This window comes from Diadema antillarum, unplaced genomic scaffold (genome assembly GCF_040938485.1).
Source record: "Diadema antillarum isolate AM-2024a unplaced genomic scaffold, OU_Dant_1.0 seq00001242_RagTag, whole genome shotgun sequence".
Lineage (NCBI taxonomy): Eukaryota > Metazoa > Echinodermata > Echinoidea > Diadematoida > Diadematidae > Diadema > Diadema antillarum.
Genome location: NW_027272029.1, coordinates 113,335 through 140,955, shown reverse-complemented (window position 1 = coordinate 140,955; position 27,621 = coordinate 113,335). Strand labels below are relative to the sequence as shown.

General features: G+C 40.6%; 2 protein-coding genes across 2 annotated transcripts in view; one reads left to right on the top strand and one right to left on the bottom strand.

Moving 5' to 3' along the window:
- The first annotated feature begins 2,143 nt into the window (after window positions 1-2,143).
- Window positions 2,144-14,116, top strand: LOC139745221 (kelch-like ECH-associated protein 1). The gene is made up of 4 exons (XM_071655628.1): window positions 2,144-3,563; window positions 12,146-12,351; window positions 12,793-12,969; window positions 13,339-14,116. The coding sequence occupies exons 1-4, from the start codon at window positions 2,296-2,298 to the stop codon at window positions 13,509-13,511; spliced, it is 1,824 nt and encodes a 607-aa protein (XP_071511729.1). The 5' UTR covers window positions 2,144-2,295; the 3' UTR covers window positions 13,512-14,116.
- A 10,406-nt stretch (window positions 14,117-24,522) lies between these two features.
- The window catches only part of LOC139745220 (ATP-binding cassette sub-family D member 3-like), a 35,434-nt gene continuing 32,335 nt past the window's right edge, over window positions 24,523-27,621 (bottom strand). The window contains exons 21-22 of the mRNA XM_071655627.1: window positions 26,184-26,345; window positions 24,523-25,000 (exon numbers count right to left, since the gene is read on the bottom strand). Of these exons, the coding sequence (XP_071511728.1) occupies window positions 24,923-25,000; window positions 26,184-26,345 (240 nt within the window). The 3' untranslated portion in view covers window positions 24,523-24,922. The remainder of the gene's footprint in view (window positions 25,001-26,183; window positions 26,346-27,621) is intronic.

Genomic DNA, 27,621 nt, shown 5'->3' with positions numbered 1-27,621 from the left:
TAGCCCCGAGACAGATCAAAGTGAAATTACACCTATAGTTGTTTTGGATCATGGAAGACTCATGAATGCAACTTCACGACTCAGCTGTAACTTGGAACTATTACTCGGCATTCTCTGTTCTTCTTTGTATTCGATGTAATGTGCGTGTCATATTGTGAAGAAACTTGTGAATAGCCTTCTAAGTTCTATCTCCTTGTGTATTCTTAGAAGATAGAATGATTAACAAAGTGGTGGAACATTGATTATGATGTTGAACAGGTAAGGGGGGATCCAGATTAATTTCTTTGGAGTAGAAAAAAAGATGGCTGTGCTAATCTCTTTAGACCTTGCACCATGCACTTTGTACACATCACCCTACAATTGTATCTTTGAATTCACAGCTGTCATCTTAATAATATGCTGCGTGGGCTGAATTTTAACCCATGTACTCACTGTACACTATATTCATGGAGGTTATACAATGCTTGTATAAAGCGTAGCAGTACACTGCACGACTTTACTCAGATATTGTGTGTGCAGTGTAGTCACTCGGGAGACGTGCTTTACGTGGGTATATACCGCCAGACGTCTTACGGTCTTGGGAGCACATCGTGAAAGTGAAAGGGAGCACACGGCACGCAGCACGCAGGCCACATTTGTGGTATTGGCTGATTCGTCGCCGTGGAATGTTGATCCGTGCAAATAGACACGGTGTGTGTGTTGCTCAATGTTTGTAGTGCATTCGTGGCAGTTTGTACATCAGCTTTTGGGGGGTCAACATTAACATGCATGAGCAGCCAAAAATAACCCTAATTACCCACATGTGTGTACTCTGTGCAGATATATTGTAGGTTGTTTCATTCTTTTGTTTCATGTTCCACCACATGTGTTATGAGAATCTTTCAAAAAATGAATACAGCGTACATGGATACAAAATATGTGGAAAGCAAGGTTGTAGAGATTATGTGTGCATTAATGACAGTAATATCAGAGGGAAGTGAATTTTCTTTAATAAGGATAAAATACTTCAATTTTAAGTTTCCAGAAATGATTAGATGTGCTCTGTTACAGTACCATGGTACAATCATGCATGATACAAATTCGGTGTTGCTCGATCTTGAAGCCACACAAAAAGCATTATTTGCTGGCCAGACCAGAAGAATTCAGTCCGATGCATACTCCAGCACATAAGATGCACTCAAGACTGTTTGAAGCGTGTGACTAGAGCGGAATAGGGAGATACTGTGTATTGTATGCATGCTCAGTGAGAATCAAATATTCAGCCTGCGGAAGCAAGTGACATTCTGTGAACCCGGCTGAATTTCACCCTGCCGCATGCCCAGTTCAGAGTGTGCAGTGTGGATATCGACTTGCCCAGCAGTATAGTATAGTCTTGCAATTTCCAGACACCTCCGATGTCGCCTTTAAATCATCTTTTGGTTGATTTCTGGGTGACAAGTCTACAGCATTTGATTTTTTGTCTGGCATACAATACCACAGGCAGGAATCAAATAAGTGATAAGTGGCATGTACATGAATGTAATAGCTTTTGTAGAGGATGCAAAGAGCAGTGAAAAAGTCTACATCTTTGTCATAAAAGTTGACTCCACTTAAAAATGGTAGGGAAGGGGTCAGAAATTTAGGCTATAGTTCAGAGACACTAACCAAGCATAGGGCTGACCACCAGAAGGAGGAGGAGGAGGAGGAGGAGGAGGAGGCAGAGGAGGAGGAGGAGGAGGAGGAGGAGGAAGAGGATAGCATGGTTACTATGGAGATGTTTTTTTTTCTTATATTGCTGATGGGGAGCGTGAGATGGTTTCGAGATAGTTAATCAGAGGTGTATCTTTTTTGTGACATGGAAACTTAAGTGGGTACATTACGGCCACCAACTGAAGTGTAGAACTGAGCAGCGATAACATGTTGTTATTTCAACGGGGCATGAGTGTATGCAAATTTTCATCAGCTCTTGTACATCGTTCAGCCAGTATTTGGTCTGCCTTTTCAACTAATTTGTGCTTGTATAACACTATATAGTTTAAAATGTACTTCAGAGTAGCTGATGATTAAATGCTATATGATGTCAGAACAAGTCTTCTGTCTATGGAAAGCCGCTCTTGAAAATTATATTATTTTGTTTGCTTTCTTGCAGTGACATTCAAGTGGAGCCGCGCTGAGCTTGAACCACCCAGAGAGGGTGTCAGAAGCTCTGTCATCGTGTCGTTCTGCAGATCATGATCCAAGCTGGACGTCAACATTGCTCAACAACTGAATTCTCCGCATAATGGCAAAGAGGGAGCCCTTCCCAATAGCGACAACATGGACTCACCGAAAGTACCCCCGAAACCATCGGTCGAACCACCCTCTAATATGCCCGCCGAATGGACACAGAAGGGAATCCGTCACAAGATCAGCTGCGATGGCAGCATCACGTTCACCAGTACCAAGCACCCATCGAACGCTTTCAAGGTTCTCGACGAGCTACGCGAGAACCGCGACCTGTGCGATGTGACGCTCATTGTCGAAACGGTAAAGTTCCACGCGCACAAAGTCGTGTTGGCATCATGCAGTCAGTACTTCAAAGCGATGTTCACCCGTGGCTTCCACGAGTGCTCCAAGCAAGCCATCGAGATCAAGGACGTACACCCGTGCGTCTTCTCGCGTATCATGGACTTCATGTACACATCGGAGATTACTATCACGGAGTGTAGTGTGTTGGAGCTCTTGCCCAAGGCGATTATGTTCCAGATCACAGACATCGTGGATGCCTGTTGTAAGTTCCTTGAACACCAGTTGGACCCGTCAAACTGTATAGGTATCTCTATGTACGCGCAGGAACACAGCTTGCGCAGCCTCAAGGAGCAGGCCAGTAAATTTGTGTTTCGGCACTTCTGTGAAGTGTCGCATTCGGAGGAGTTCATGAACCTCAGTCTCATCCAGCTCCTGGCCGTTATAAAGCATGACAAGCTCAATGTTTGGTGTGAATCAGAGGTCTATGATGCCTGCATGCGCTGGGTGCGGCACAACGAAGACGAGCGCCGGCCGTGCCTGGAGAAACTCTTCAACTGCGGCGCCATCAGGGTGGAGCACCTCTCGCCCGCATTCCTCAAGCAGCAGTTGGATCGTTGCGACATCCTCAGGGACGAACCCAAATGCAAAGACTACCTGTCCAAAATCTTCCAAGAATTGCAGCTGCACAAATCCTTCAAGATGCCCAGGCGCAACCCCATCTCGGCCTGCGTGATCTACACGGCGGGCGGCTACCTCCGGCAGTCTCTGACCACCGTAGAGTGCTACAACCCTGAGGAGGACCGGTGGTTGAGGCTGGCGGAGCTCCCGGAACCCAGGAGTGGTCTCAGCGCCGCGACGATCCACGGCATCTTTTACGTTGTTGGGGGCAGGAACAATACAGCTGAGGCAAATACGGACTCCAATCGCTTGGACGCGTACAACCCCCTGAACAACCAGTGGAAAACACTGTCCCCCATGAACTATCCACGCAACAGAGTTGCGGTAGCTGTACTAGATGGACACTTGTATGCTGTCGGAGGCTCGCATCAATGTAATCAGCATAACAGTGCAGAAAGGTAATTATCCAATGGAGGGAAGTAGTCGACATTGTAAAACCCACATATCTAGGCCTTCCGGAATGTTTCGACATTACGAGGAAGGAATGCTGTCATAATCACTGAAATTTCCTCCTTCACTCTCAAGAATGTTCTCAGTGTTTTAATGATTACATGTAAAATGTTGACAAATAATCTCTTTGTGCATCAGACATGATACATTGTGATTCGGCCGGCTATCGGGACGGGGTAATTGAATGCAGAAGGTGAATGTAGACGTCTGTCAACATTCTAGCATGATGAATGGCACATATCTCTGAGATATGAGGTGTGGTTGACTTCCCTTACTCTCTCAAGTATCTCCGCTTCCTGTAAAAAAATGTCCTCCCTCTCCAGAGCGAGACTCAATCCTCACTTCCCCCCCCCCCCCCCCGATCTTCGTCTTCGTTTCTTTTGTTCCTCCTTTCTCTCTTTCCACCTCACTCTCGCTCTCGTTCTGTCTCTCAGAGTCTTGCTCTTGGAATTCATCGACTCCGCACACCTCTGCGAGACCTGTCTGTCAGTGGCCGACACGGCTCAAAGAATTCGCCAAAGTCATAGGAGATTAGGCCGCGCCGCGGACGTGCCGCCCCATATCGCGCCGCAGCCGGCTGGAGAGGGGGAAGAAAATGCGAAATCACGAGCGTTGAGGTAGTGGTCACTTCATTGCCAACAGAGCGGCTAGAGAGTCTCTTTACTCTCCCCCCCCCCCCCCCCCAGGTTCTCATTTTCTCACTTAGATTTTTTTTTTTCCAGTTCTCAGCATGATCAGCAATTTTTGTCCCCTCTTTTCGTAGCGTCGGGGCAAGCACTGAATGACAGGCACCGGCCAGTCATTCAAAAATTGTCTCTCTAGGTTTGGATTTCTGACTCGTCATTCCTCCGTCCCCTCCCCGTTGGCCCACTCGGAAAGAAAGAAAGAGAACAACAACAACAAAAAAGGATTGATAAAGTCACTAGTTTGGTCCATTTACAAAGCAAAATCAGAAACATGTGTGGGTAGAGGCTGTAGTTTGTAGTGCGTTGAGTGCTCGAGTTGAAGAAATCGTGTCACTGGCTGACAAACCCACATACAAGTATTAGACTGTGAGCAGGGTGGGTGTGTTAACATGTTGACGTTTCAACAGAAAGAAGTGGCTTGTGAATGTTAACAGAATACAATGTTGCCATATATTTCATGAGTGTGATTGGAATCTTCTCAAATCCTGGAAATCTAGTTAACTCAAAATAGAACAGTTAAGGATCTCCCCTCTGTTTTTTTTTCTCTCTCTTCCATGGAACCCGTAAAGAAATGGAAGATCGATAGACAATCAAACGTAGCTGAGCTAAACAAGTTTCCATGAAATAAGAGGGTATTTCAAATGAGACTAGTGCTAGTAAACTACACAGCCTATACTGTGATATTTGTGAGTTACAACACAGGTATAAAGAAAGGGGGGATTCTTCAATATTTTATCTTTAGCTAGTAGTGTTAACTACATCTAAAAGATTTAACGAGGTTAAAAACATTTTATGAAACATATGGCTATATCACATGTTGGAATTCACAACCCAGTTTTTGATGTTATGTAGGCATGTTACCACACCCTCGTTCACCCTGCCCATAGTCCCGTGTGTGAGTCTGTTTGCTGGTGGCAAGGTTTCTTCATGCGAAACCTGAGATGCAGTATGTCCGACTTGATAGTCTGCAACCTTGCAATGCTATACCTGCGGCTGTCTCTTGTCAGAGCAAACAGGTAGGAATTGTAAGGACTCGTGAGAGACGAGATCAAGGGTATTTTCATAGTTGCGGCTGGTGCAACCCCCATCCTGTATTTAATCCCAGAACACGACTAGAGTCATTGAAAACATCTCCATGAACAGTGGGTGTGCTGATATCTTTCTATCCCACATTGTATCCAGTGCATTTTTGTGTTCTGCTATTGTCATTTTTTAGAGATGTAGGCTCCCAGATGGCATGTTTAGTTGTTCTAGGTAACCAAACCTTCATGCTGTCAGCATGTGAGCCGTAGAGAGATGAGTCTGCGTCGATTTCCAGTGAATTAGATGACATTATTTCCTGCTCGGAATCATCTCATGTTTCATAAAGTCCTGGTTTCTTTTTTTGCTGATGCATCGTGCTTGGCTGAAGCAGTAATTGAGATTGGCATGTGTTATGGTCAGTAAGATTTTAAAAAAATACAAGGGTTAAGTGGCAAGTGTCCTGATTATACACATGGGTTTCTCATTCCGCCCTATGTTGTACATTTACAGAATGTCACCGATCTCTGCCAAAAATAACTGTTTGTGTTAGTGATGGCGGACCCAATGCGTTGTTGTTGCCCCCCGTGCATGAATAAGGACATCATTTGTTTTGGAAGTGCTCCGAACGAGGCTTTGGCGCGCGCGGCAAGCTGCCAACCTTTCGGGTGTGAGTCGGCACGAAAGAGCGGCTCACCTGTCTGGGTGACTGGCATTTCAAATCCACCGGTGGTTGGGTGATAGTCTCGCCGGCTCAGACCCTGGGTGTGATACAACTTTTCCACGCCATCAGAAAGGAATGCGGGGCATCCGCGGAGAGCACGTACAAGTTGCATTTGCAGATTTATGAATTGTACTTGCTCTGTGGGGAGTGAGTAACGTGGGAGAGGGAGGATGACATTGTTCCTACTTGAATTAAGTACTCCCCTGCTACCCTCCAAGTCATCTTGCCTTCACACTAGGAACGGTAATTGGGAACTTATGGAAATAAAGCTGAATAATCATCATAAATGCTGCCACAAAAATAAATGAACTAGCAGTCCTTGGGATCGGGTGTCATCCTTTTCAGATTGATAGTCAGTGTTCGGTTTGAAGTTTGCATCTATTTTTTTCTTTCCTTTTTTGTGAGAAATAACAAATATCATATATCTACATGAACTATATTCCGCCTAGATTGAATCTGAGCTGCGCTGCAGTGTCTGTGTTGTGCAATATATCTCGCAAGATTGCCACTTGAGATGTGGAAATCACAAACAAGATACTTGTGAAAGTGTTGTGATTGAATATACAGTGAACAAACATTAAGAGGACTTAAAAACTCTTTCCCTTCAAGTATGAAGGGAGTTTCATGTAATGCTGAAAGATAAATTGTGGAGTAAGCTGCTTGATAGGAGTGGCGAAGTGCTACATCAGCTATGCTTCATTAGACTAATGAGATGGTTGGTCATACGCGCACGCCCACCCACATACTGATGCACTGCACCACCCCACCCCCTACCAGCACATGCATCAAAATCAAAATGTGTGCATACGTTTGGTTTTTGTGTACCATACATTCAACAAAGGGGATTAGAGCATTTCTCAGTTCGTGGGATGCGAGTGAAAGGAATCGCTCTTGCGTAAAGCATCACTCATCGCGAGCGCACGCAGTATAATAGCTGGCTTGGAGGCCGAGGTGAACCATTTGGTTATCATAATATGTTTGTCGTAGGCAGCATGATCACTTGTATCAACACGATAAAGAACCCAAGGTCATGCGATGCGCTGGGCCATGCGTCCTTGACGCACAATGATGCCTGATTTAACAAGCTAGTATGCGAATTGAGCCCAATCCACTTCTCTCAGAGTGATACATTGTACGATCCTCCTCGTCTTCTGATGCCAGCACCGTGCTTTTGTCCACCGCCCACAGTGATACAAACCTCACATTGATTAAACTTATGCAATGCAGTGTAGTGATGCTCTCTACGTTTGATTTATACCTTTAAAGTGGAATGAGTTTGTGTCATTTTTTGGATTATGTCTTCGTTGTAGTGAGGCTTAAAAAGAAGCGAAATCAAAAGGAACCCAAGGCCAACTGTTGTATGGAGTGTATTGGGATAATTTGGGTAAATTGTGGAACATTCAGGCAATCCATAGGTAGTTGATACACTTTCCCCCGTATGTGGGCGAACTCTCTTATATAGATATGTGTTGAAAAATCTGAGACAATTATAAGTCAGTGCTTTGTGTGCAGTTACGTTTTCCACGTGGAGACAGTGCAAAAAAAAAGAGACACGAAGCAAAACAAAACAATATATACCATCCCGTTTTAGACCAGAATTGTTTTTGGTTTCTTTTCCAAATCAAGAAATCAACCAAATGATGCTTGGTGGATTCATATACTAACATCTGAACTGGCAGTTTGTAAGCATACCCCCCATGTTGAAAGCTCTTGCTGTTTGATGCAATTTCCACCAATTCTCATAATCCAGAGGGCATGAGTTGAGGGGAATTTGTGCAATTGACTGCTGAGAACAACAGTTTTCCTGGAAAGAAAAGAGTGCCCCCCCCCCACACACACACACACAATAAAGAAAAAAACCTGATTCCATGTCAATGCATTATAATGGACTGTAAAGCAGTCAAATAGCATATAGTGCAATAATGAAAAAAAAAGGTTATTGTAAAGCTCTGAAATTCAACAAGTAATGACTTTTAGCATGGCTTAACCAACTGACTGCAGCCACTACTAACAAACAAACAGTATTTAGAAAGGACCACTGTTCTGTCACAGTAGGGTAATTAACTCAGTTTATGAATATGTCAAGATATTACAGTTTGGCTGTCAGAGTGGTGCTCAGGGTTTTCTTTACCAGCCAAATTCTCCCCTAGTGACACCCCCGGAGTTCATTCAAGAATCGTTCCACTTGCCAACAGTACCAGCATGTCTTCATTTCCGCAAAATGCGGTAATGCAATCAGGGTGGGCATGAGATCAGATATCGTGTAAGAATGATGTGGCAGATATTACAAATTGGGCAAGCTATTGTGAATACATTAATTCTCTCTCCTTATTTTTGTAGTGGGTTGTCAGATAGTCGGTGATTCACAAAATAATTGTTTACACACCGCGTGAAGTTAGTCCTGTCTCTTCCTATCTTTCCAATAGCAATTCCAACTTTTACCCCGTCAAAGTTTTGAAAAGCACCAGAAGTGTAGTCATTTTCTTGTTGACAAATGTACAGCTACTGGTTGTATGGTAGTATGTTGCCCAATATTTCCCCTTTATAGTGACACAAGTGTGATAGCCAATAAATAATGTGTCTCTATTCTGGTAGGTTGAAGTTCATGGTACTATTACTGAGCAACAACAACAACAACAACAAAAGTTGAATACATTTTGATCAAACCAAAACATGCAGATAACTTTTATTTTCAATGATCCGGCCTGTGTTTTGGCGTTTCAAATCATTATTTTGCAACTGGGTTATAGGTCCTAACTGCTGACTTCCGTTTCAAATCGCACTTGCTGTTGTAAACTTGTCGCAGGCAGAGTAGTCTGGTGACGGAAGAGGGGTCTGCTAGGGTAGACTAATGCGACAGTCGCTCATTACTCGACACAATTGCATTGTCATTGTGTACAGGTAATTGAATCATTGGGGCTGCCTACAATCAGCAAATTGCGCTTTACGCGTTGACAAATTGCATGTCCTGCTCCGTGGCGGGTGAGCTTATTCTGGGCTTTTCCACACAGTCTCTCTCACTCCCTGGGGCTCTCTTACTCTAAGACGTGATCGAGGGAAGAAGGTGAAGATCGGATAAAGGGGGAAAGAAGAGGAGAAGGGGGAGGAGGAGGAGGAAAAAAGGAGGTGGTCTCGATGTTAAGAAAGTTTGATGTTTTCTGCGAGTAAGAGTTTGAAACAAAAAGAAGTAATTTTTCGCAGATGTTGGTGCGAAGTGGGACGAGTTCACGAGATAGTTGGTCATATTGTCGTTTCAAGAAGCGGTAATATCACCCTCGGTTCCTTGTCGGAGGAAGTCGATATGAGAATTGAGCCAGTGCAGTCGTGTGGTATTATTGCATCGTGAGTGTTAGTTAGCTCTTTCCCTTGGAATGGTGTGCAGGAGGAAGAACTAGGGTTGGGGGTGAAGGGATTGGGGTGAAGGGATGGGGGTGAAGGAATGGGGGTGAAGGGATGGGGGTGAAGGGATGGGGGTGAAGGGATGGGGGTGAAGGGATGGGGAAAAAACGAGACAACATCAATTGTACAGCATATCACGAATGAATGCCGTTTTCATATACCAGGCTGCAGATTTACGGAGTGTAAGTAAAGAGTTCTTTAATAGTATGCCCCAATGTGACTTGTACATACAAGTATACATCTTTATGGAAGCGTGATTATGTGCAATACATAGAGTTCTGGTTGATTTTTTTTTTTTTTTTTTGTAGAGGTTGGGGGGAGGGGAGGGAGCTTTCCTGTTATGCTTGCTGTACTGTGCTGTTTAAAGGACAAGTTCACCTTCATAAACATAAGGATTGAGAGAATGTAGCAATATTAGTAGAACACATCATTGAAAGTTTGAGGAAAATTGGACAATCCGTTCAAAAGTTATGAATTTTTGAAGTTTTTGTGCAGTAACCGCTGGATGAGAAGACTACTGCAGTGTGTGAATAACTTAGATGTCACATGCGTACAACAATATAAGGAAAATATAAAGAGAATTTCACAAAATTTCATCTTTTGCAAAAAGTACACATTCCCCCGACTCGTTACCGACAAATGTTATGGGTAATATTATTCCCCCTGCCTTTAGAAAGAGTTAAGTCAAGTGCTCTTTTATTATGCGAAAAAAGTGAAAATATGTTGAATTTTCTTTACATTTTCTTTATACTGTTGTACGCATATGACTCACAAGCTGTAGTAGTCTCCTCATCCAGCGGTTCCAACACAAAAATTTTAAAAATTCATAACTTTTGCATCGATTGTCCAATTTTCCTCAAACTTTCATTGATGTGTTCTACTAATATTGTTGCATTCTCTCAATCCTTATGTTTATGAAGGTGAACTTGTCCTTTAACTACAAAAATGCGACATGTATGTATAATCATGCAGTCATGCTTGTAGACCAGACGTGTGGGAGTGAATTTGGCGCCTTGTAATATCATTGTACAGCAGACAATATAATTAAAAGAGTATGTCTTTATGGGGGAGGCACAATAGATAGGCCTTGGTCTATCAAACAATTTTCTGTTTGAAATTGGTATACATATATTTGGTTGATACCACTGTACTGATTTTCCTTTTTGTTCTGTTTCAAGTGTTTTTCCATATTTGGTCCCAATGAAAGTGCAACTCAACTCCACTCCACTCAACAGGTGTCCTGTTGTTAATCCATATCAAGCAGAAAACAATGACTTCTCTGAAATACCAGGAATATTCTGCCTTTTATGGGGCAGCCAGAGGCCAGACTTTGGCGCAGATGTGCCACTGTTCTGATCTGTTCACGCTAGGACGAAAAAAACATAACAAAACAAAACAAAGCAAGTTTTCACCAGTAGTAGTCAGGTGTAGGCTGCCTCCACTGTGAACACTTGGTAGGCAACAAGTGTGAGTATGTTATAGAGTGTGCGTGTGTGTGTATGTGGGGGGGGGGGTAGAGTTTGGCGCTGTGGTTGTTTCTCTTTGTTCTCTTTCGCTTTGTTGTGATATGCGTTAGGCAGACATGTCACAGATACTGTCTTTAAGCAGCGCTTACAAGTTTGCACACAGTGCAAACGCCGGCTGCAAGAAACGAGACACGATTGACGAGAATTTTAGCAGCAGCAACTGGCCCTAATTGATTGCCACTGATCACGTCCGTACGAACATGGCTGATTTCCCGGTGTCGGAAGAAAATGAGCGACTTCTCAACCCGGTCATGTGATCCGGGCATCCCATTCTCTCGGCAGGCTCATTGTCATCTGTCTGTGATTCGTCATAGGCTCATTTCTGTAAACCGTCACTGTTTTGCCTTGGACTTGTTCCAAAGTGTCATCCTGACAAATCTCAACCCCCCCCCCCCCCCCCTTCCTTTCCAACTCTGGGAGAATGAGATATAGATTCCAACAGAGAGACAAATGCTACAGGGGTGGAGGTTAGTGCACAGTTGACTGACACGAGCAATAATGTGTACATGCTCAACTTTCGGTGCTCTTGGCAAATTTTGAGCACTAGGGCCCGATCAGCGACTTCTCCGGTGGAATTGTCTGCTTCGCTAATTTGTGATTTGGCCAACATATTTATGTGAAGAGCGCATGAATTGATTATTTATCACATTCCATTGAATGAAGGAAGAGACTTCTAGGCATCTTTGTGCATTCATTTGAAGTGAACAATTCCATTGCATTTGACAAAGGAACAGAGCATTCGGCATAAGACAAGCATTTGAGGAATGTAATCGTATCATGTGGAACATTGATTCACACAAATTGTCTCTGCAGGTATTTTTTATTGTTTGATCATGAAAGAATTCATGAAAAAAAAGCATTCCCTGCATGGGTGAGAAGGCACAGCTTAGGAAGCTTTGTCATACCATTCATAGTTGTATTAAAGAAATTGTTGCCAATTTGCTTGTAAACGAGATTGCTTTATGTGGCAAAGGAACAGTGTAGCAATGCTCCTTAATGTATTTCAGGCAATGAAATGTCCACCCTGTCACATATATTCTCCCCTATTGAATTTCCTGCTATGCCAGGTTGCCAATTTAGTGATCACTCAGCCCGAAGACATTAAAATAGTGCCATACCCTTTCTTCTTTTTTCTTCCTTTTCCCTATTCCCTCCCCCCCCCCCAAAAAAAACAGATACAGTCCCGATGACGACAAGTGGACGGTCATTGCCCCAATGAGCACAAAACGTATCGGAGTCGGGTGCGCGGTGGTCAACCGGCTACTCTACGCTGTGGGTGGCTTCGATGGGGTCAACCGACTCAACACAGTAGAGTGCTACCACCCGGAGAACGATGAGTGGACAATGGTGACCCCCATGCAGACCAGACGCAGCGGGGCAGGTGAGCCTCCTTCTTCTAATTTTTGTTCGTTTAGAAGAATTTTCTATTTTTTTGTACCTATATTAGGTTTCAGGGAAATTGAAATTGAAACTGTCAATCTTTATGATAATCAAAATTAGACATCAAAGGCATTTCTAATGATAAGATTCATAGCATGATGTGTCAATCAGTCATAGTCATATATTGCATGCCTGTATTCTTCCATAGCAATCTGTGGCCAGAACTGTGCTACAGAAATCTCTTAATATGTGAAAGAGGGATAATGCTAACCATTTGTGGCCAAGGTTGCTTTAAAGCTCTAGATTGTTGGGTGGAGAGTTGTATCAGAGTTCTTTCAAACAGTGAAAGGATTTTTTTTTCAGGGATGTCTTATAAAAGCACAGAGTGATCCCTGGCCTATGAAATCAAGTATCTTGATTTTTCCCCCGTGTGTGTTCACAGGAGTAACCAGTCTGGATGGCTACATCTACGCCGTGGGCGGCTACGACGGTATGAGTCAGCTGAGCAGCATGGAACGCTACGACGTCGAGAACGATCGCTGGGAGTTCATGTCGTCCATGAACTCGCGGCGGAGTGCCCTCAGTGTTGATGTGGTCGGCGGCAAAGTTTATGCCCTTGGTAAGTGGTTTCTTTCTTGCAAGAGGGCGATGGAGGGAAGGGGGGATGGTCAGTTGTTGAAGGACAAACCCAGCTCTTCTTTTAAAAATCTCTTCCCTGATTGGGCTTGTCTACGACACTGAGCAAATTGTAGCATAAGTGAGATTTAGCAATGTATTGAGAGTAGATGCAATCTGTAGCTCTGCCTTGAAGAAAAGTGGAACACCTTTTCCAGAGATGCATGTTTTTCTTCTATCCAGGTGTATCATATTCATGCTGTACCTTGACGAGAGTTCTTCAGCTAAAGAAAAAAGTGATAATAGAGTAATATTGTAGATATATTTGTCACTGACTGTATGCACAATTCTTTGTTGATCCTGTCTTCCTCAGGTGGCTATGACGGACAAGACTTTCTGTCGTCGGTGGAGTGCTACGACCCGGGAACCAACACGTGGACGGTGGTGACCAACATGTGCACGGGCCGGAGCGGGGCGGGAGTGGCCGTCGGCATGGAGCCCTGCAAGACGGGGATGTGTGGCGGGGCGGGGAACTCGAACCGGTGACACTAGCCGTGTGTGGCGGTGCAGCAGGACGCTCACATATAATGTATCTCCTTTTCTCCTGCTTTCTATTTCTGTCATTTACTGTCTCAACCTCTTTCCTTGTCTCTTTACTTTACATTGTTACAGAGCTCTGAGGCTTTATGTCATGTTGATGGGTCACCCTCTCCACTTCCCCTTAAATATGGATATATATCTCATTTATGTTCGCAATAGGGATCACGTCTGGCATGTAACATGTAACAGTTCCCTCCCGTGCTGTGTATAGAATACATTCTCTGGGATTATTATGGTGTTGGGGAATATTTTGAAGAGTGTGTTTGTGTGTGCATGCTATTGTCAGTTATACTTTAATAGTTCAGTTTTATGGGCATTTAAGGCTTCTCCATAAATGATAGCGTTGTGTTAGCCATGTGCCCCCATTCAATATCTCGTGTTGTGTCCCCCCGCTGAAGGGGAATTCATGTTACTCAGACTTCGATGTGTGATTTTCCAGATTCTTTGAACTATCGTGCTACTTCTTGTGTATTCATTTGTCAGTGAGTGATGCTGTAAAACTGTGTGAATTTTTTCTGACATGGTTTCAGAACTGGCGTCCATATATCCTTTTTGCCCCGCCCCGTTTCACCTTTCCCAGGTATATCTCCCTGCTTGTGATAAATCACACAAGTTCTTGTCAACTCCCCCCCCCCCCCCCCCCCCCCCATTATGGTTACCTGGAGCTCATAGTAGAAAGAGAAAAGCTTCTAAACATAAAGGTGATATATATCCTACATACTCTTGCTAGCAGCATTCAGCCATATTTGATTTGTCATAGTTGTTTTTTTCTCTCGACCAAAACTTTTATCCCACTAGAGAGTTTACTGATTTATCAGACGATGTCTACTTGTCTTTGTCACACCAAAGTTATCAGTTTACATGTTCAGTTTCACTTAATACATTATTAATATCCATGATGAACACTTCTTCAAAAAGCCTTACATCTAACGAAACAGGGAAAGGAAAAAAGGACATTGCGAAAAAAATGTACTTTGGTGTGAAATGTGAACTTTGCAACTGAAAATATCAGTTTGGAACCTTCCAGAAGAGATGAATTATATTGTATTTAAGTTGTTTACCCGTATCTTTCTTTCTCTAGGATGGGGGGGAGGGGGTGATATGTTATAGTCAGTAAATGTTTGGTTTAAACTGGAACGCACCAGTTTAGATTTGAGTCTGGTGTGTAGACTTTATCTGGCCTTTCTTTCCTGGTGTCACACCACTGGAATCAAAGCAAATATTTGAGAACTTCCCCAAGATAGAACGGATGATCCTCTACTTAACCCATTGAGCACCGGTCTGGAGTATGCTCTGGCTTTGGACTACAGGAGGAATGAAACCCAAGGAAATAGGATAAAGAGTGACCTCTGGCAGACTTAAAGAGCCATAAAACAGTGGTGATATGAGAGAAAGAGGTTGGGGAGGGGGGGGGGGGAGAGAAACAGGTCAATGTTTTGGTATTGCAAATCCTTACCCTTTGAACAAAGTCTTGTGTTTGGTTTTGCTCTCTTTTTTTTTATATATATCTATTGCATACCAAAAGACATTGCAACGTGTAGGCGAACAACTGAAGTGTGAATTGTATCCCACATTGCTGTAGGGGGAGATTTTAGGTCCTATCGAAGTGATAACATTGTGTCTTAAAAATGCACTAAGCCCCCCGATGACAGACAAGGTCTCTCCATTTTGGTTTTTTGTTTCTTCAGCCTACTCTCAAGGGGGATTTTATTTGTTGTATTTGTATTCACTGAAGCTGATGAAACAGACCAGGGCCCCGTTGCTAGAAACTTTGCGTTTAAACGCAACTTGCAACTGATTGTCACTGGCCAATCAAAATCATTGTTGCATGCATGTCTTCTTAATAGGGCAGACCCTGAGCCAATCAGAATGGTTGTTTCAAAATTAGCAATTATTTGCAATTGATTGCAACTTTCTTGCAATGGGGCTCTGGTGCCGTGATGGAAGGAAACTAAAAAAAAGGCAGTATTTATCCCCATGTCACCTCACTGCTGCGCTGTCAGGGCTCAAAAAGAAAAATGTGTTAAAAAGAAATGTCAATATCTTTTGTAAGGCAAGTTGAGTGTAATTCTACCACCATAGCTTCAAGTGAGAACATGTATGAGAGGAACATTGTAATCATTATTCTCTTCAATCCCCTGTACGTATTTGTTTCATTTGTTGGCTCGATCCCTGTATTTGTGATGAGTTCATGTGATGCTCGCTAATGTTTGTTATCGTATCAATGCACCAAAGAACTTGCCAATACAATGTACATGTTTGCATCGTGGGTATGTGAAGAAAATGTAGTCAGTATTTTAATGGAGCGTGATTATACCTGTTGTAGCTAGGATGAAGAAGTCAAAGAGTGAGATTTGTGTATCTCTACTCCCCAAACTTAGGAGTAGGTACTGCTTTTATCATTTCTGCTTTCAGTAATAGATTTATGATAAAAGATTTTGGTCAGAGATGATTTGGAATACATGCAACAACAAAAAAAGAAAAAAAGAAGTCAGATTATGCTGAAAACTAAAGACTTGTTGACTTCATATTTGAAAGAAATAGATTTAAGCTATATTATCTGTCAAACAGTTTGGATTAAGACTAGGCTGAGTACTGAATTGATTTGATTGTTGACAGAGTGCACTTGTTTTTGTTCTTTGGGTTTTGTTTTGGTTTCTTTCCCTCAAGGCAACCTGCTTTGTATGTGTTCCAAATGTTGCATTAGTCCATGACAACCCAAGTTTTGTCAAAACTTAACAGTTTGATAGAAGAATGTTACGTTTTACCTTAAAACTGTGAGACCAATAACACTTTGTTTATCACTAGATTCACACAGGGAAGTCAGTGAAAATGTCATGTTCTGGTCAGTGATATACCAGCCCTTAAAATGTCCCACCGCCGACTGACATTCTTACTCAAATTGACTTTTCATCTTTAACTCCGAGAAATTTAGAATTTGGGTTACATTTCATAGATGAATAAATGTCAGCGGTTACAGATTGAGCCATCTTTCAAACTTGTTTAACAAACATTGCGTGTGTAAATAGGAGAGCAGAGAATTTATTGTATGAAATTTAAAATTGTACGGACCCGTTCCCCACGTGGGGGTCATTTGTGTGTGTCCGTATGTGTCATTTTCACAATATCCTAGCAGAGATGTCCCCAGTTTGTCTGTATGTCCTCTTAGATTTTATTTGTATGTTCTGCGTGTCACAGAGACAGGTTTCTAAGGTTTTGAAAGGTGCGGCCGAACATTGTCCCATCTCAATACGTTTATGTGGGTGGCAGTGTTTGCATTTTCTTCACTCACAAAGGGAACTTGCACATTGCCAGAGTAGATGTATTGCTGAGACTAACTTGGGAGTCAGAATAAATATAGGTAGAAAGCTATGTATTTTTTGTTGTTGTTGTTGCTGTTGTTTGTATATGAATTTCTTTTAAAAAGGAATTTCCCGCTTCACTATGATTCTTGTGGGTACAGCTCTATCTAGAGTGACAACAGTATTGTTGTCAAAAGATTTCAGGAACAATTTAAGCCAAGGTTTGGTCGCGAACTTTGCGTGAACAAAATGTGTGTAAAGTTGTGAATACTATCAGACATCTGGGCGATAAATTATTATTATTATGCTTCTGTTTTTGAGTGGTGATTCAGATTTGTCAAGAAGGTGATCTCTCTTGAGTGAGAGGAAAATGTTTGTGTTTATATTTTGTCTTCGCTGTCAAAATTTGCAGATTATGCAACCACAAGATCTTTGGGAGAAGGTGGTATTTATGTGTAGCTTATTTCACAGCTATAGACTCCATTCGTATTTCTTTTTGCAGCTGCAAACACGATTTTTGTTGAAAGATTTTATAATATGTTCTAGTGTATGCTTGCCCTGATTTGGGTGGGGGGGGGGGTTAGGTTAGAAATTAAAATAGAACATTTTGTTAATCATAAGCTCAAACAAAAGTGAGCAATATATTTGTCATGACTGAATACCTCATTACCATGTTGGGTTTGAATTTATAGGTGCAGTCTGAATTTTAAAAGTGTTTTCCCTCTCCCGGTAACATTTCTGCAAGCAAAATCTTGCGACTGTGTACTGCACAAGGTAAAGCATTCAGTCAGGACTGCTAGTGACAAGAAGTCACATGGGATATTTAAAGTCATTAAACCCTTTGTGCGCTGTGACTGCTGATTGGCATAGAAAACTCCATAGCATTGTACACACTGTCCAAAGCCTCCGGCAGAGAACTGCTTAACCTTGACATTACTGTGAAAGTGGAAATTTTTATGGTGTGGAGTAAATTTTCATACTTTTCCCGTGACATTGAAACGAGCACTAAATTAGAAACACACACATTTTTTTGCTCGTGTGTAATACTAGATGTAATGTTCGAGTCTGTGGAATTAAAACATGCAAATTTCATCTCACCCAACCGAGCGTGAAAAATTACTCACACAAAAATTTTCACTTTAACAGAAAGTTGACGCGATCAAGCTATCACCTGTATGTGTAGTCCTGAGGTATGCCATATATGTCTCATTTCTCAAGTAGATTTTGACTTTAAAGGATGATTAAGAAGTGTCACAGACACTTCCAGGAATATTTTGAGGCAGTGGGTAAATAGCTTGGAATCGTGTATGGGAATTACTAGAGAAATCCCTTTACATAACTAGCACTACTGCAATGGCACTGTAACTTGAGTTGAGGGAAATGCTTACGTCTGATTGAATGTGTGGGACCAATTACAACCGCCAGTAATATTCATGCAATGACATTTTTAATCATATCCTTGCTATACTCTATTTGTATATCGTTTTATTTTCTTTTGCATAGAGAGAGGGAGAGAGAAAGAGGGAAAGAGAGAGAGAGAGAGAGAGAGAGGAAGAGGAGAATAGAACAGAACATTGTATGCCAAACAAATGAATGGTGCAATGAAAAATAAGTAGAGTGTTTGGCGCAGCACTAAGACAAGACTACAAACAAAATGTGCAAATGTCTCAGTTTTAATAGAAAAATTCAAGCACATACAAAAAAAAAAAAGAGAAGAAAACAGCTTCTTGAGCTGAACAACTCGTGCAGACCTTTTTACATCGAAAAAAAGCAGGGTTTAACAATTTGCTCGTATGATATTGATTGATGTGTTACTGAGTGTCACCTATTTATTGCAAACATGAAACTTTTGTGTATTCCTAGTGTGACATAGAATAGGGTTGTAAAAAAAAAAGTAAAATATTACAAATCTGTGGAGCGTTATTTGTCTTTTTTCGCATATGAGAGAAGACGGTAAAAAAAAAAAAGGCATTTCTTGCTGATTGTATTGTTCAAAAGGCTTAATGTCAAGAAGTATTACAGTGTCTTCCATTTTATTTTATTGGTCCGATTTAGATTTTTTTCTTTTCTTGAAATAAATCACCAGTGTGGGCGTTGATCGAGAAGAATATGTTTCAAAGATTTATTCTAAATGTGAGAATAAATGATAAATGTGGCAATGCATATGTTCCTTTGGCTTTCATCTTTCTGTCTTTTTTTTTTTTCCATATCAAAGATGAGAGTGATGAGAGAGTGAGCGATTGTGTGTGTTTCACTGTTTGATGAGTGTTTTGGTGTGTATGTGTGTCATCGCACAGGCTTCGAGGGGAAATTATACAGATATTGCCTGTTAGGAGGTGTAATATAACACTCGACGTCCCCTGCGGGAGTTATATTTTCCCCCAAGAGATGATATTTTCTTTGAGAACACATTGCTGAAAGAAAGTAATGTCTCGAGGGGAAAATACAAGTCTGAAAGGACCGTCTAGCATGATGTTAAATCAATAGACAAGGTGATGCATTGTATTTGTTATTCTTATTATGGTCTCCATAAATACACATTTAATTTTAGTCACATTGACAACCAGTCAAATTCTGATATATAGCTGATGTGACATCACCGCAGGAAATATAACAGTTTTAATCGTTTATGCACTACTTGTGTGTTTGCATGATGACCAATCACCGAGGAGAATTTATGTTGACCCATTTAATGTAGGACAATACAGTCCAGTGGATGACTTTATTCCATCAAGCCTATGTGGTACAGAAACCGACTTGTGGGGTACAAAGTGTGTCTGTGTGTATGTAAGCATGTGCGCATGTGTGTGTCTGTGTGTCTGTGTGCTCCTGTAATATCATGTGGGTATGTTTTCAATAATGGAATGGGGGGGGGGCAAAGAGCACTACTGAAAATGATATAAAACGTCAGGAGAGAGTTATCAACAAAAAATTGAAACATGTAGACATTTCAGAAAGGAAAAAAAATATTCCTAAGATCAAAGTTCTTTAGAATAAAAGCAGTGACAGCACACGATGTAGTATCAGAGCAGTGGAAATATGAGGAATACCAGACATACACGAGTACAATGAGGACTTGAGATAAAGGCCCAATTTCATTAAGTACACATACAATGTACTTCATAGAATAAATCTTTTTCACCTATCCCAATTGAATAACATACATATATTTTTTTTTAATCATTGTCTAAAACAACAAAATACCTGAAATACACTTTTCCTCCCATCAGAAAGGTACTGATATTTCATAATGATAAACTGAACACAGAACAACATCACATACTAAGTACATACAATGAAACACTCTGCACATCATTTGGGTTTCCATTCATGGTATTAAAAATTTTAATATGTCTTGTCACGTGCTTGATAAATATATATCATCATATCTTACAATGTCTCATCAACACAGCACATGTTCTGTACAGGAATCTGGTCCATTGTTTTGTCTCCTTCTTGATCTGCCAAACTAAAAAGCTATAGCAAACTAATCACGCATCAAATCCTGCAGTAGAAGAAGACGCACCTTTGTACAATGTACAGGTCTTATTCAGAGACCCTTGTGCTATAAGCGCCGACAATCATCAACAAGGAATACTTGTCCGTGATTATTGTTCACAAGCCAGTAGAAAGCCCAACGTGATTATCACTCCTACTAAAATAACCCAGTGCTGAACAATTCTGTTGGACACTTCGACCAATGGAATCGCTGGATTCGCTAATTAGCCCTCAGTGCAAAATGCATTATGCATGAGCTTCTTTGAATAGAGATCTGCTGATTGGTTGTGATTTTTTTTGCTGCCAAATGCTGGTGGTGACATTTGGTGCTTAGTTCAAGGGCAAAAGTTCAGAAATTCTACCGGTCTTCGGCTGGAACTTCAAAAGTAATATTGACTTCAAACAAATGAAATAATATTGTCGCATTTACTTCTCATTGTCTAACATTCCCGACAAAGACAAGAAAAACTTACAAAGAAAATCAAATTATGATACAACTCTCACATTAACTAACTGATGGCCATTGGATTTGCTGTAAGACATTCCCCACTAGACACTGGCAGTGTACATTCAGCATCAGTAAACTTATCAGTGAAGTAAAATTTAGGGTTGGTGGAAAAACCGTTTAACCCTTTGAAGACTAATCCCCAGTATATGCGGGCAGGTGTCTATGAGATATGTGTGTAATAACCCAATCAGCTTGTCCTTTACGGGTTAAGTGTGACGGGTGTGTGAGGGGAAAATGTGGTCATGAATCCTACAACCTCTTACCCTCTGATTTGAAGAAAAAAAAATGGGGAGTTACAAATAGAAATTATATTGTTATACACATTAATATCAATAAATGTGCCACTGCAAATAGAGACCATTCCCACAGGAAAAAACAAAAACAAAATTGGTGTCTAGAATTAGGGTAATCTGTCTCATCGTGAGAGAAACTAATGAAATATGACCATAGATTATCTTGTTATTTGTGTTGCAGAAAGAATATAATTTTCAACATGTCACTCTGAAAAATTCAAGCATTAATGCCATATTACCCAAGTCAATCTAAATAAAAAGATTAATACATCTGAAAAGAGTGTTTGAATTATCAAAAATTCTTTATGTCATATCTTATTCTACAAATAACAATCTCTTAATAAAAATGCACTTCCCATACACATGACTTTGCTTGAATTATGAAGATATTTGCATAATAAATTCCATATATACAACTGACTCATAATTCCAATCAAATGTACATTTTGATTTAATAACCTGCTATATTACACTCTTAAAAGGAACGTCACACAAAGAATGGAAGATTCAAATTTTCAAACATCCCATATCATTCCAGAATTACAGAACGGTTACGTATGTGACTGATATGTCAAATATATAAGACAAATATCAGTTGCAAAATGAGTCCCTTGAAGTCATGACTGACATCATTCAATCAAACCATCAATTGCATTAATATGACATCATTTTACTTTACCAAAAATTCTACATTCAAACTTAAATAACATGGTATCAATGTCATTTGACCAAATTAAACATGATTGGCTTTGCGTCTCTCGGCATCACTTCAAATAAACACTAAGGATGTTTTCACACAAAAATTAACTTAATGAGACTAAATTACGAGAGCAAATTTAGCAAACATATCACTACACTCACGTCATGGCGTCAATAAAGCATTTACCTGTCAAAACAGGGATTCATAAGGGCCAATATGAATAAAGGGTGTGAAGAAAGCAGAGAAAGCTTTCCACCAAAATATGAATATGATTTCCAGCAAATCTGCTCTGGTCAAAACAACATTATTGTGATGCATTATGCAAAATGAACTTCTGATCTGCCAGTTGACTTTCAGTGTCGAATACATTGCCATTAAAATTGAGGACCGATTCAAATCAAGGGGTGTGAGGAAAATGGGAAGGGTGTACGATTTCTTACATTGTTAGAGAATACAATTTACAATCAAATACAATGAGTCCTGCATTAGGAAATAATTCATAAGCTTTATTAACAAAATGACTACAATATATTAAGGTCTTGCAATTTAAGATAGACTCAACTTCTTTTGAATAGCACTCACTAACTTTGATTTTCTCAACATTGTTGACAGTTGGGAATACTATTCCAACACTCAAGTGTGTACAGTCCTAATTCTTTCACACATAGTTGGAAACATCATGGCAGCTGCATTGAAAAAATAAAAATAATAAAATAAAAAAGGAGAACTAAAAGGACAAGTTCACCTTCATATACATGTGGGTCGAGTGAATGCAGCAATATTAGTAGAACACATCAGTGAGAGTTTGAGGAAAATCGGACAATCCGTTCAAAAGTTGTGAACTTTTGAAGTTTCTGCTCAGTCACGGCTGGATGAGAAGACTACTATAGCTTGTGATGTCACATGTGTAAAACGATAAAAAGAAAGTATAAAGAAAATTCAACATATTTTCACTTTTCTCGCATAACAAAAGACCACTTGACTTCTCTTTTTCAGAAGGCAAGGGGAATAATATTACCCTTGACATACGTCAATAACAAGTCGAAGAAATGTGCACTTTATTCAAAAAGTGAAGTTTTGTGAAATTCTCTTTTTATTTTCCTTATATCGTAGTACGCATGTGACATCATACACTGTAGTAGTCTTCTCATCCAGCAGTGATTGTGCAAAAAAAAACCTTTAAAAATTCATAGCTTTGGAACGGATTGTCGGATTTTCCTAAAACTTTCACTGATGTGTTCTACTAAAATTGTTGAATTCACTCAATCCACATGTATATGAAGGTGGACTTGTCCTTTAACTATACCAACAAAGACAAATATCACAGATGAAATCAAGAGATTTATGTTCTTGGTATCTAGCATCCTTTTAAATTTGAACTTTCATAGTCTTTGTCAATGCCTTGTGATGCATTCCGGTGCAAACAAGCTCTTTGCCCACACATGAATTGATGAATGTCATCCATATTATCTATGGCTGTTTGTCCTATTATAAAGTGCATGCTGCTGTTTCCAATGTGTAAATATAGTAGCTATACCAGTATTCTTCCTGTAAAATTTCATTGTTATTTATCAGTGTATTAAAGCTTTCTCAGCATGATGGGTTGGGCAGACGAAATGTTTTTATGTATGGATGTACATTGTGCATGTATGTGTTTGTGTTTGTGTGTATGTACAATGTATGTTGCATGTATTTGTATGTATGTATGTGAGAATGAATGTATGTATGTATGTATGTATGTATGTATGTATGTGTGCATGTATGTAATGTACATTTGTATGCATGTATGTATGCATGTAAGCAGGTATGTAATGGTTATTGTTCTGAACATGGAATTCATTCAACGCTGTTTTGGCAAGGGAATCAAGAACACATCAACTTCATCAAAAAGGCATCAATTACTAAATAAAAAACAAAACAAACCTGGAGTGTAGACAAATCTTTCCTTAAGTTTAAAAGTCTGATACTCTCTGTTCAACATTCACAGAATGCATCCAATGTGATTCAGTACACACAGCCTTATCCCTTGTACATTTGGCACACAAGTTAATGAAAAGGAAGAGCAAACACGCAAAGAACACACTGAGAAATATCATTCATAAAATATATCAACAGCCAAGTGAATCCTGTGGTTTCTCAGAAAACAAGATATCATCGTTGAGATATATTTGACATTTCCCTAAACCCACACAAAACAAGGTTCTCCTCCATGACAACTTCATGTAGTACTCGTAATGACAATCACACTAAATTGCACTTCTTAAAGTAACGAGAGTGACGACCAACCATGTGTCCATCCAACTCTGGAGGCCAGCAGACCGGTGGCAGAAGAGAAGCAGGCACAAAGCTTTGACAGAAAGAACGCCCCATAGTGCTTCTGTACACTGTACTCTAAAAGATCTACCAGGGTACTCTATTGTACATGCCAATAGAAAACATCAAATTTTTAAACTCAATAGCAGTATTCAGGGTCTGAGACTAACCCAAATGTAGCTTTGTTGTCCATGAAGATCCACAACAAGTATGAAGTGTGCTAAAAACAGATAGGCACCTATAGAGACATAGGTATTCATAATGCTTGGGCGATCAAATTATGATTTTGACATTGTTGTAAGAGCACCGCATGCATCAATACTGAATCAAAGTTCCTGCAAAAGAGAGAGAAAAAATCTTTAATGATTTCCCTTTACAGTTTATTGGAAATACTAATTTCCAGTCTATTGGAAAAGATTAGTTGTCGTTATCATTATCATTACAAATCACTCAACAGAATTTGGTGTGATTTAAGACACACAACCATAACATGGATCTGACTGAAAGATTTATTTTAAATCACAAATAATTTCATAGCCCATACCATAACTTACTCCTCTTCTACTTGTACAAAGCGAAACATTATTTAACTTTATGACAAGACCATGAAATTTCAGTCAATTTGATAGTTTCATTTTTTTTTTGGTCTTAATTCTACACTCGTACATCAATACCAAAACATTTGTGAGGCTAATTCATCTTACTCTCCACAGTGTTAACACATGCATAGATGATACTTTCAATCATGACCCGAACTCGATGGTGTCTTGGTCGATCTTCTTGAACTCATATGAGCCCCGTCCGTCAAACATCAGATAGTACTGGAAAGTAGAGAAGAAAAAAGTGGAGAAAACGGGTTACTACATATGATTCCCAACGTAAGGAGAGATGATTAACACAGCAGTTCACAATTGCTGATGGTGTAGAACTGATGGTGTCAAGGCTTTTTCCCACATATGGAGTTTTCAACTTTCGATTTTGCAGAAAGCAGTCAACACATCGAGTGAGAGGGAAGTCGATGTTCAGCTGAAACACACCACTGACTGTGCTGAAAGCCATTTCGATTTCACTCAGATGTCTTTTGTGTAATCTGTTTGTCAAAACAAAGCTCGGCGAGCCGACAGTGAGCAGCATTTGAGCCGCCGATTAAACGCAGTCGTTTGAAAATCTGACGCTCACCAGTCAACACATGCGCAGTGCTTGTACAAGACAGTTACCACAGCCGACGTCTAGGTGGCTGCAGAAATTAAAAAATCCCTGATGTTCCTTCTGACCCAGGTGTATAAATGGGTACCTGACAATGCTGGGGTAATAATAATAGCAGGGCCCTCCTGGGGGCAGTTTATACACTAAAAAGGTTACCCTGGGTAAAAAAATCATATTATTGTTCTCATTTGGTATTCTGTAAATGCAGAAGAATACTTTTGGCTAGTGCGAATTCTAAAACATGCGAAAATATCTTCACAATTTTATCGGCACGTTTTGAATGGGTTGACAATTTTACATTGGGAATTCAAGAACATGTAAATAAGTTTTTGAGCTGTGCAGTGTGAAAAATAAATTGTGCAAAAGTATTGATGTTTACAGTAAAACCTTTTCAAGGTTGTATGCAGTGGGAAGGAATAAAATCGAAGAATTCTTTACTATAGATGAATCCGACTTCAAAGTACTGTAATTTATAGCAGCCATAACTGGGGGGCTTCCAAAAAAGAACAAAAGCACTTTCATTTTGGTTATGCAATGAGCCAGGTGCATTGCTATGTCAGTGCATAAATCATCTTTTGTTAGGCATACTTAAAGCCCCCAGCTAGAAATAACCATAAAAACAGTACCCAAACTGAATTGGTCTATAAAATCTGCAGAGCACTCTCCATGGTACAACAGTGCTCCCACTGTGGTTGGGTGGGCAAGATGGCAACTGAAGGATGGATGGATAGAATGAACAATAGATGAAAGACAGGATGGAGGAAAGGATTGACTGATAGGGCAGAGAGTTTCTCCTACCTCGTGGTACTTCCAGAGTGACTTCCTGTGTGAGACGGTGAAGAGGGTGATGCCCACCTCCCTGGCGTGGGTGTAGATGTACCCCTCCACATCAACAGACACCGCACTGGTGCACTCATCCAGGATGGCAAACTGGGGCTTGTGGTAGAACAGCCTGGCCATCTACATGAGGAAAGAAACAAAGGGAAATTTCCAGAAAAAATTTTCATCTTCTTAATCCTGTAGTTTATCTTACTTCTACGTGCTGGCACACCCTGAACCTTTGTTGGGCTTAGCTTCTTTCCATACATTCTTGTAAGCTCATCATCACAATCATAATTAACATTTCTGCTGATATGAAACTAGAAATATCACTTAAGGTGATTAATACCCCCGCCCCGTGACGACAGTCTTACCCAAGGAATGATCTTTCCTTGATCTTCTGCCATTTAAATGCCGTTACCATGGCAACGCAGCTTCCGACACGTCCGAAAAATATGTCTTGCATATCTTCCCACCAAGACTACTAGTATAGTGCGTGCCACATTTCATAAGCTTTTGTCAAAAACTGAGGAAGTAGTTCAATCCACAAGATCTTTCCTTGATCTTCCGCCATTAATATGCCGTTACCATGGCAACGCAGCTTCCAACACGTCCAAAAAATATGTCTTGCACATCTTCCCACCAAGACCAATGTGTGTGCCACATTTCATGAGCTTCAGTCGAATACAGAGGAAGTAGTTCAATCTGCAAGATCTTTCCTTGATCTTCTGCCATTTATATGCCGTTACCATGGCAATGCAGCTTCCCACACGTCCGAAAAATATGTCTTCCACATCTTCCCACCAAGATCAAGGTGTGTGCCACATTTCATAAGCTTTGGTCAAAAAACTGAGGAAGTAGTTAAATCCGCAAGATCTTTCCTTGATCTTCTGCCATTAATATGCCGTTACCATGGCAACGTACTTTCGGGTACTGTCGAAAAATGCGTCTTGCACATCTACAACCAAAGGCACACATCTGTACCAAGTTTCATGGAAATTGGGCAAAAACTGAGGAAGTAGTTTGCAACACAAAATTTTCCATCATTTTGGCTCATAATATGTGAGCTGTTACCATGGCAACATACTTTTTGTCACTGTCAAGAAATGTGTCATGCTGACCTTTATCCTAAGACAAACATTCAATGTGAATTCCATGAGAATTGGAAGAACACTGATGAAGCAGTTTTGCCATGAAGCATTTTGCCCTATATTTTACCAATAACATGCCGTTACCATGGCAACGCACTTTTTGCCACTGCGGAAATATGTGTCTTGCACATTAACATATTCAGTTGAACATCTGTACCTAATTTCATAAAAATTGATCAAAAACTGTGGGAGGAGTTCGCGACGCAAGATTTGTACCCATTTTTGCCCATAATATGCCGTTACCATGGCAACGTACTTTTGGGTAC

Coding starts and splice junctions, on each gene's coding strand:
- LOC139745221 (XM_071655628.1), top strand. CDS start 2,296: ATGGACTCACCGAAAGTACCCCCGAAACCATCGGTCGAACCACCCTCT. Junction 3,564..12,145: donor CAGCATAACAGTGCAGAAAG/GTAATTATCCAA, acceptor CAAAAAAAACAG/ATACAGTCCCGATGACGACA. Junction 12,970..13,338: donor CGGCAAAGTTTATGCCCTTG/GTAAGTGGTTTC, acceptor TGTCTTCCTCAG/GTGGCTATGACGGACAAGAC.